Raw genomic sequence first — 10,868 nt, 5'->3', positions numbered from 1 at the left:
GAATGGATTCTGCTCTGGGGAACCCCACCGTTGTGCTGTAGGCGCAGGTTGAAAGGAAGCATGTGCCTTGGCCTGCTCTGTGGGAACACTTAGTCAGTGCCTGCCCTGCATTATATTTGGTTGACACAAGTATTTATTAGCGCTCAGTGTATTCAAAACTCAGGAACGCAATCAAGTAACCAACCCCCAATGGCTTTGCCTTTCATTCATAACCCTCGCAGCAGCTGGGAGGATTGTATCCTCCTCAATTCAATTTGTCATTATGCACATCCTCATTTGGGGTGGGGAGGGGGACGTGAATTGCATGTTTAATAAGAATGATATTCCTCTCTTAAAGCATCTCATTTATTAGAGCACTTCTGCTCTGCAAATGGGATCTCATTACTAAGAGTTTGTACTAGATCCAAGCCACTGCTGAATTTTCACGTGTCTTCCTGTGGTCAGAAACCTGACCTTGTGAGCTCAGCTGGCTCAGGAAAAGGGAATATGGGGTCTAATCCAGCAGCCTTATGCAGGCAAAACTCCCACTGGCTACAATGCCTGAGTAAGGACTGCAGGATTTGGGTCTATCATTTTAACACTGGGATTCTTCTTCCACCAGGTTTCCACTTCTGTGCATTTTGAATGACTGCTCCGACGGTTCTACCAATGACGTTTCAGTTGAGGCATAGTAATGTCTGATTAGCAGTAGTAAAAGTGCTGTTAATACAAATTATTGTAGGATTAAATGAAAAGTAACTCATTTCAACCAACCGCAGCCCACACAAATCCCTCACCAGTGACAGGGTGCTGGGAAACATTTCAACTGGGCAGGGATTTAGCCATGGGGCCAGCTCCTGCACTCCATCCCCTCACCTGTGCACCATGGACATTAGTGCCTTTCCAGCCTGTCGCCCTGAAACAGACAACAACAAAAACAGCGCGCTGGAAACCTCCAGGAATAGTGGGCTGCTCTGTAGGATTGTGCACCTCAATCTACTGCAACGTCACCCCCAGCTGGAGCGGATGGGGAGGTGGCGGTTTGGTAGCGAATGTTGTCACTGAATTTTAGATCGGCCTGTCTCCTGCCATAGCTGCTGCATTATATTTTTTTTTCCTTTAAAAAAAAACCACCTCCCCCTCCCCTGCACGCCCCCCGCCCCCACATGGTCAGACTGCGCAAGAGGGGGCTTTCTGGAAACCTTTGCTCCCGAGTCGTTCACACTGAAAGCACAGACAAGAGTTCTTGCTGCGAGGCAACAGCTTTGTCTGGGTCTGCGGGGCTCTGGTATTCATAGCTCCATGAGGTCGTCACTGGAAACAACCTTGACGGTGATGTGACCTGGCATTTCATCTGCTTCTCGGCTGCCTTTTCCCCGGAGCTGGAGAGTCTGCGGTTCTCTGGGGTCACCAGGGAGTGCAGCCAGCAGCACTTGTCCAAGGAACTGGTCACACAAGACGTTGCTATTCCAGACCTAGACATACAATTACAAGGGAACAGAAATAACCGCAGCCCAGCCAGTGCTTCCTGTCACACTCCACTGAAAAGGGTCATTTATGGTGGATAAGGGGCACTCACATTAACCCCCTGGAGCAGGAGTGGGGAACGGGGGGAGGGGGGTGTCTAAAGTTGGCTAACTATCTAGAGCCTGAGGGCTGTTCTTGACTTGCATATTCATTTACATACACTAGTAAAATAAAGAGATGAAAACACAACTCCCAGCATTTTGCTTGGCCTCATATGTAACCTAGAAGAGGTATAGAAACTGCCTGTTTGGGTTCATCACCAATAAAGACCTGCAGCTAATCAGCTTGTTGACATTTCTCTACAACCCATTCCTGGCCCCAGGCTGCTTGCATTTTACTCAGCTACCTATGGCCCCAAGGGCTGTTCCTGCCATGGAGTCTTGGCCATGCCTCCTTGGCCTAGCCATACCTCCTCCGCCAGAGGCTCGGGGGAGCGGGGACAGGGGCTTGGGCATCTCTATGACAGCTCTAACACCACCATATGGGGGAATCCTCCATTGCCAGTGTAAGTGCTTTTAAGGCTGATTTGTGTTCCCACAGTGGCACATGGCAGTCTTCACTGGGCCATGCATCTGGCTCGGCCTGTGAAGCACTCAGCTGTGTTTTTCTCTATTTTTGCCTCAATCAACCTGGAAAAGTGGGAGTTTGTGTTGAGTGTTATGGAGGTGATGGGGGTTGTGTTAGCCTGATATCCAGAAGGTTTATACTTCTGTTAGTGACTTGTCCCCAGGATCAGTCCTGCCCATACTGATTGGGAAACAGGAGACCCTTTCCATCAGCTGTGTTATTAGGTTAAATTCATATCCTGACTATATTCTGAGGGCTGTGAGATACCTGCTTTCTCAGCCTCCTTTTGCTCATAGTGAACTGAGCAGATCCCTTTCAGCTCAGAGAAGAATTGTGCCAGAGGAATTCTAGATATAGTGTAGTGAACAGTCAGACATGTTCACTGTTTGTAAACTGCTCTCACAGCACTGCAAGGCTAGCTTCCCTCTCTGCCATTCCTTTCTAATAGCAGTGGATTGAGTTATGGATTATTCTTAAAATCCTATAGAAGCACTGATCCAACCCAGGAAGAGAAAAAGACTTCATTTTCTTACATTCTTATGGTACTAGGCAACTATCAAGTGTAACAGATTTCACTGAGGGCACACTCCCATAACTACACTGGCATAGCCTTCTCTAAGCATTGATATGCCTCTTACTTAGAGGTTGACATGTGGTTTAGCTGATACAGACCACATGTCTGAGAGTCAAGAGACTCTGTTCTTGGCTGTGCCATTAATTCAGTGAGTGACTTTGGGCAAATCCCTTCATTTTTCTATGCCGCAGTTCCCTCAGCTATAAAGTAGGGATGAAGGCGTTTAACCACCTTTGAATGCTATGTAACGCCAAGGTATTATTAATGGTTACTATTTTGGGTGGTGGATATAAGAGAATCAATATAAATTGAATTACTTCAGCCATGGGGCTGTTAAGGAGAAGCAGTCATTCTCATATTCTTCTGCCTCAGCAGCCCCAGTTCTGGGTATTGATCTTGTGAAGGAGCAGTTAACATATGTCAGACCTTTAGCCCATCAATGTCACATTTGTTTAACCCCCACTGCTGCTTTGCATTGCTGTATAGCTGCACACGGATGCTGTGGATAGACCTGTCCGTTTCCCCTGCAGTAGCATTACTCTGGTTGCCTGTGGGAGCATGTACTTTGCTGCAAGGCTCTGGGATTCCCTTCCTTACCTGGACAATAATGGGACGCTCGATCTTCTTTCTGTAGAAAAGAGCTTGTGTGTCAAAAATGGCACTGACGGTGTCTTGCTGGACAGCAGAGCAAACTTTTTGATTCTCACACTTGATAATCAGGTAGGGATCTGCTCCTGAAACACAATCAGCAGAGTCTTTATTAGTCCCACTGGACTAGCTGAGAAACTGATTCCGAGTCAGAAACACCAGGGAGAGTCAGAGGAACAAGTGCCAACTACTTATGGAGGCACCATTGATAGGGACGAGAACAGGTGGCTGGCTTGGAGTCAGGAGAAGACAAGAGAGCACAGGTTTGCAAATTCCTGATCCTGCCCCTGGCTCACCGTAGGATCGTGAGAGAGTCATTTAGTGTCCCTGTGCTCTGCCGCAAAGGCTGGATCCCTCTAACTTTTTAGCTCTTGGACACGGTCTCCTTTAAGAAAACAGTTAGGAATGTCTGGAAGAGGCAACTGCTGAGAAATTGTGCATCACTTAATTCATCTCTGTAACTGGCACCCAGGAATGTTGTGTAACAGAGTAAGAGGCAGGACTTTTCTTAACTGGACAAGCACCCGGCTCGATCTCAGTCTGGCCAGTGGTAACAGCTAATTCACGGTGGGCACAGGTCACAAGCTAGCAGCATAGTCACGTCCATACGTCCGTTATGTCATAATTTGCATAGCCATTACCAGGCCAGTAGAAGGACAACCCTACAGTGAGTGACAGCAGTTAGCACCTGGATGGAAGGAGGGGCATGAAGATGAAAAGCACTGGGAGGAAAAGTCACCTAAAGCTTCCCAAAGCATAACAAAGGTGTGATCAAGAGTGCTGAGGGGAAGGTCAGAGTTGCTTATTATAGTATATAAACCATCCTTAATAATCAGGGACATGCGAAGGGGTCGTAAGAGCATTGGCAGTCTGAGTTCCCAGCTTGACTTTTACTAGCTTGACCTTTACCTTGTGTCCAAGTACGAGCCCAGGCTTTCCGTTCAGCTGCTCTTTTATTAAAAAAAAAGAGTGGCGGCGATTTTTGACCCTCGCTCGAACACTATGGGCATAACATTATACCCATATAGCCACCATCACCACCCTCCTCCTCCCACCACTGCCCCTCCACCCCCAGGTCAATGCAGAAGACAAAGAGGGGAAGTGGTAGAGATTTGGGGTCCTTCTAAATTGAATGGTACATAAATACTCAGCGAGGAGAAAAGACCGAATCTGGGGTTATTTTACACCTTCCAAAGTGACAGGCATAACTGGCTGATAAATTTTTAGGCTCACAATCAACAACAGGCCTGTCTCAAAGGACAGCCTGTATTTCAAAAGCAGGACTGATGCTTTGGTGGACAAGGTGACAAAAAAGGATTCCAGAGACGTAAGCAATGAGTCTCGTCACAGCCATGTGCAGTGACGGACCACTCTCTGCTCAGCATGGGCACCTGGGTCAGAGGAATTGGTGCAGATGTAGGAGGAGGGAAATTAATGCCACTGTTGCCATCCCTGTCCTGCCCTACTCTGTTAGGAGACAGGCACAGGTTGCATACAAAGAAAACCACTATCAAACATCCTTGTGCATTCCCTGCAGCTGGAAGCTGTTTGCCATGGTCATGCTTCTCTTCCACTAGCATTCTGCCAGCCCATTTTAGGAAGAACCCTTCTGCCCCCTATCTCTGAATGTCCAGGAAAAGTCTCTCCCCCTTTGCTTTTTGCCAGAGATCAGATGATCATTTTTTATCCCACTTTGGTTAACACAGTAACTGCAAAATGAACACAACAGCCTAGTTATCATGAGAAATCCTAGGGAAGCTCCAAGTAAATCAAAGGTAAGCTGCATAAATTCACAGCTAATCTGAGGTCTGGGTAACAGCCTCGTGAGGGGGGGGGTACAGCCTTGTAGTTAGAGATGCATTAAAACAAGAGAGTACAATTCTCACATTATTAAAGGTCATTTGTGTTTTCAAAATCCAGGCGGCTTGATCTCTTAACAACGCCCTCTAGCTCTTATATAGTGCTGATAGTAGACCTCAAAGTGCTTTACAAAGGAGGTCATTCTCATTAACTCCACTGTAGCAATGGGGAAGTGAGGTGTAGGGGGGAAAGCAACTCAGAAAATGACACCACACAGAGCAGTGGATAGAACCCAGGCCCCTGAGTCCCAGTCCAGAGCTCTAGCCACTAGACCATACTGCCTTCTCCTTTCGTTTCCTCCCTCCTCCCCGCACCATGGTCTGTTTGACAATCTCTCCCTCTCTATCTACTCCTGGCTTATACACCACATGGTTTTTAAAGTAAAAGTGTGAGGCCCCTCAGCACCTCTCTAGATATTAAGGCAAAAAATGTGTGTATAAGAGTAGCCATCAAACTCCATATGAAAGCACCTAAATAGATGGTCAAGAGGTGCTAATTCCCACCAAAAGCAATGAAAGCCAACCCTCCAAAGGCCTCAAAATCATTTTCATGTAGATCCCTACACACAAAGTTAGATGCCTAACGTTAAACCTCCAAGTTGGAAAGAGCTGACCTACATCCTCTTTGGTATTAGGACCAGAGCTGGTCAAGTATTTTTCTACAGAACAGTTTCCCTGCCAGAAAACGCAGGTTTGTCAAACTGAAACGTTTCACGGGAACATGTCCATTTTTGACACCATTGTCTACAAGAAAGTGTCCAAACTAATCATTTAGATTCTCATTTTGTTTTAATAATTTCAAAACATTTGGTTTTGATAAGGTAAAAACATTTCATTTAGACATCATTGTTTCGATTCATTTTGTTTCTACTTTTATATTAATGCAAATATAATTTTTCAGCATGCAACGGAACTTCATCACTAGATGATATCTCAACTGGAATAATGCCCATTTGCATTGACAGAGCTCTGCTCCAAAAGAAGCTGTTTGCAGTCTTTGGACAAAGAGCCAGATGTAAAGTGTAACTTCCTTGTAGCCACTAAATTTAAAGTAAAAAGAAAAGGAGGACTTGTGGCACCTTAGAGACGAACCAATTTATTTGAGCATGAGCTTTCGTGAGCTACAGCTCACTTCATCGGATGCATCCAATGAAGTGAGCTGTAGCTCACGAAAGCTCATGCTCAAATAAATTGGTTGGTCTCTAAGGTGCCACAAGTCCTCCTGTTCTTTCTGCGGATACAGACTAACACGGCTGCTCCTCTGAAACCTAAATTTAAAGTGACTGTAGTTCCTTAATAACTGATATTACATATAATTTCTCTAAAGCATCTACTTGGTCACAAGGACAGACACCAAAATCTCACACAAACACACACGAGAACAGCTACGTACTTCTGAAGGAGCAAGAACGATAGATATTTTAGAGAAAGGAACAGACTTGCCCATATTCTTTACTCTGGCTATCCATAGAATAGGACGGTTGCCCTGACAACACATAGCACTTACAGATTACTGCTGCAGGTAGCAATTTATTGGTTTTTTTGGTCGACAATTATTTCTGTGTCACTGAGTGTGTTGATTTAGCCTTTGGGGCACATACTTACAGTCTGTTACAAGTAACACGAGAGCCCACCCCGAGTCAAAGACATTTTGAAAACTGTTCTGAATAAAATGGGGTCTTTTCACAAAATGGTGTCAACTATTGTGGCCTTAGGCAAATAGCAAAGCAAAGTGCTAGAGCAGCTTGTTAATAGCAATCAGGCGAGCAACAGGCACAGAGAAGCGACAGAAAGGAGAGTACACAGGATTCTAATAGTTAACAGGCATATCTGTATTGCAGCAGAGAGCTGTTAGCCCAGATTATTTAATCAATCAAAAGAAATAGAAAGGCTAACATTTTAATAAACTATTCAACCTACTCAGGAGTTACAAAGAGAAAGAAAGAAAGAAAGAAAGAAAGAAAGAAAGAAAGAAAGAAAGAAAGAAAGAAAGAAAGAAAGAAAGAAAGAAAGAAAGATTAAAAGTGTCAAAGCAAGATACATTCCTGGCTGGAATGCTGAACGTTCAGTTACTGTAAGGAAAATGGTACAATCTTTTGAAGAAACATGGCTCAAAAGAGATGTGATGCCTAAAGATCTGAGACAAGACAAAGATATTTTCTCAGTGGTTTTAAAGGGCCTGATTCGCCACTGCTCAGCTCTTTGTATGTTTTAACCTGTGCATAATGGCTACTAAATCAGAAAGGTGGCATTTCATACCCATGTTGTTCAGGAATCAGTCACTACACAGGTGCCAGGTGGTAAAGTCTAGCAGTTCAGTTCCCAAGGTCACACCAGGACAGTAGCTCTATCACAGGGATCGGCAACCTTTGTGATTGTGATAGAACAGGGATCGGCAACCTTTGGCACGCGGCCCATCAGTGAAATCCGCTGGAGGGCTGGGACGGTTTGTTTACCTGCAACATCCGCAGGTTCGGCTGATCGCAGCTCCCATTGGCCTCAGTTTGCCGTTCCAGGCCAATGGAGGCTGCGGGAAGCGGCGGCCAGCACATCCCTCAGCCCACGCTGCTTCCCAAGCCCCCATTGGCCTGGAGCGGCAAACCACAGCCAGTGGAGCTGCGATCTGCCGAACCTGCAGATGCGGCAGGTAAACAAACTGTCCCAGCCCGCCAGCGGATTTCCCTGATGGGCCGCATGCCAAAGGTTGCCGATCCCTGTTCTACCACAATCCCATGGCTGTGGGAAATGGACGGGACATGGCAATTTAAGAAAAGGATAACACAGGGACAAAAATAAAGCCAAAATCATGAGTGAGAGATAAAAGCTAATAAGAATGTAGTCCCAAAAAAAGTAGTGATCTAGATGACAACTTTTAAGCCAAAATGAGATCTGATCAGAGTTAGCCTCACGGTGAAGGCAGCCCATTGCTTTATGGATAATGGACTTTAGACAAGAACATTCACAATAAGGTGCTATTGTACAAGGCAAAGGCTTTCAAGATTATATAGAAAAAGTGTTCTTTAGTCCAGATCTTGAGGTCTTTAGTCAGTCTGTATTCAGTCCTTATTCAGCAAAACCCCCATTGACTGAATAAAAACTGACCAAAGACATCGAGACATGGCACTTTGTTATTAACCAATGAAATGTCCTGAAGATTACAGTAACTTGGTTTGTAAGCGGTTTGCAGCAGGGACCATTGTTTTGTTCTGTGTTTGTACAGCACCTAGCATGGTGGGGCCCTGATCTATAACTGGGAGGGCTAGGCACTACCACAAAACAAATAATAGAGGAGCGTGCTTATAGTGGTGTTAGAAATTAGGCAGGAACAAGTTTTTGAGCTGGCTCTGAGTACGGCACTCAAAAATATTTTCTCTCCCCCCTCACAGGATGTTTACAAGGTATTTCTTGCACCCTCACTTTTCCTGCTTATCAAATAGCCATTAGTGACAAGTATTAAAATACCATTTTGGAAAGAGTGGGAGCAGTTAAAACAAAGTGAAAGAATTAAACATGGGAATCCAACATGAAGCTTCAGGGGCAACATTTTAGAAAACTTGGAGGGCTATTTGAGATTAGCTGTGATGAAAAGACCATGACAGACAGTAGCTGGGATGATTTTAAAATAGACTTGGAATGAAGAAAGAAAAGCCAAAGCAAACATCCCTTCTTCATCCCCTTGCAAGTCTGCCACCATAATTGGCTTAATGGTAATTGGTTAAATCTCAGAATGAATTCACTCATAACTGGATACTTCCAAGAGAAGCAGAAAATATACTAATGTTTCTCTGACATCTGAGCGACCAGATCCATCGCTTAACCTTGTCAACAGCAAACAATCAATTAATTGGCCAGGACATATCATCTATAGCAGCAGCAAGCGGAGTATTTTAAAAACAAACAAACCAAACAACGTTCCGGTGGCAGGAAGCAACATTGTCACAATAACCAGAACAAGAGCCATGATGTGGTGTGTGTTTGCCATGGACAGAGGTCTCTTTGGCTCCAATTTTTGAGTAGTTTGGTCAGAAATACTTCCACAGTATGGCTCTCTCAGATATTACAGATAGGCTTTAAGTGGTGAATTGTGTATCCAAATCTAAACTTCCACCAGATTCAAGGCTGTTCAAATCAGACATTCCAGTTCAGGCCCTTCTGTATAGGATACTACTGTGTGGTAACCAGTCCCTTACTTGACTGCTTATCCCAGACCACAATTTATGGGTACCCGATGTGATAACATTACAGCACTGACCGAGATAGCAATTCAGTGAGCTGGAAAGAACTACAGGATCTCGTCTGTGTTCAAAAGGATAAAAAAAAAATCCCAATTATATTAATTACCACCAAGTCCTGTCTCTTCTCTACCACAAGGGATAGGAGAGATTCCTTATACAGAACTGATTCTGGCAGTTGGTGTTTTTAGTCCCACCACAGACAGCAGAGCTGATGGATGATGGAAGCTAAGGAAGGGGGAAGTTAGGTTTAGAAGTAGGAACTCTGCAAAGCAGAGTGGAAAGAGAGAATGGGGTGCTCTCATCTGGAGTCAGAAAACATTCACATTTACATACACAAAATGTGATGGGGTAAAAACAATCAAGAGGCTTATCTTGTAAGGCAAGGTCTCAATGAGCTTGCCACCAGGAAGGTAATCTCTATGTAGGACTGAACTAACCTTAGACAATGTGTCTAGTGCTTTGGGCACAACAGGCTTTCTCTGAGCACCTCTTCATGTTCTACTTATTTTCCTTCTAAGCAAACATACTGAATGTACCTAACACAAGTGAAAACTCTCACTCATCAGTCCTGACTGGGTTTGCTGCCAGACTCCTTCCATACCCGTTGTTCTGATTAGACAGGAGGCTGGAGTGGGTCATTGCTTTTAAGTGTGTTTTGACCTAGGAGCACTCAGGGGCCACTGGGTAAGGCGGGTATTTTGATACTTGCTCATGGGACTTGGAATCCCACATGGCACTCCCTCCACAGGAAAGCTGTCACTGAGACCCACACAGTCCTTTTCCAGTGCTTTGAGATGAGTGGAAGCTGGTCCCCAGATGGGGACAGAGGGAAAGAAAAGGGTTTGCTTCTATATGGCAGTTTTAAGGAAGTATACTCAAAGCATATTTTCTAATGTCTCTGTGAACACTAACTTTAATGCTGTAGTGATTTTGGTTTATGACCAAGCTACAGACGGGATTTTTAACGGAGTACTATTAACTCATTTGAAAAGACACAATAAAAGTCTGTATAGTATTTAGCCCCTGGCCATAAAATCCAGTGTAATATCAAACAAGTGTCTTAGCACAGCTCCTCAAAGCACCTCAGCAATACTAGGCTGGGGGGAGGGAGGTCAGCTGTGGACTGTGTCATAGCTAGAGCTGGATGTAAGGATGGCAGAATCTGGCTCTATAGGTATTTTAAACCACCTTGTAGGCAGGAGAGATTAATTTCTATTAATCACTGGTTGCAAGTTCCCATTGTAAATTATAGACAGTATCACAGCTTGACAAATCCCATTTCACTTCCTGAGCTGAAGCCAGCTTTTTGGCAGCAGTGGAAGTTTGTTTTAGTGATCTTGGCAACACTGCAAGAGTGCTAGGGATTGTGAAGTGATAGAACCCAATTCTCTCTCCTGACTGTTTTCCCACAGGGAATGTAATAGGAAAATGCTTAAGGAATTTTAAAGGGGTAAAGAAGAAAAGGTCTAAAAGCTTAAG

At 44.6% G+C, this 10,868-nt stretch overlaps 1 protein-coding gene across 2 annotated transcripts in view; it reads right to left on the bottom strand.

The window, feature by feature from the left end:
- Positions 1-1,271: 1,271 nt before the first annotated feature.
- Positions 1,272-10,868, bottom strand: part of CAPN6 (calpain 6) — a 77,379-nt gene continuing 67,782 nt past the window's right edge. For both annotated transcript variants that reach the window (XM_077826570.1, XM_077826571.1), the window contains 2 exons: positions 3,245-3,381; positions 1,272-1,454 (listed from right to left, as the gene is read on the bottom strand). In XM_077826570.1, coding sequence (XP_077682696.1) covers positions 1,272-1,454; positions 3,245-3,381 — 320 coding nt within the window. The remainder of the gene's footprint in view (positions 1,455-3,244; positions 3,382-10,868) is intronic.

The sequence above is a fragment of the Eretmochelys imbricata genome, chromosome 9 (genome assembly GCF_965152235.1).
Source record: "Eretmochelys imbricata isolate rEreImb1 chromosome 9, rEreImb1.hap1, whole genome shotgun sequence".
Taxonomy (NCBI): Eukaryota; Metazoa; Chordata; order Testudines; family Cheloniidae; genus Eretmochelys; species Eretmochelys imbricata.
This window is presented reverse-complemented; position numbering and strand designations above follow the sequence as displayed.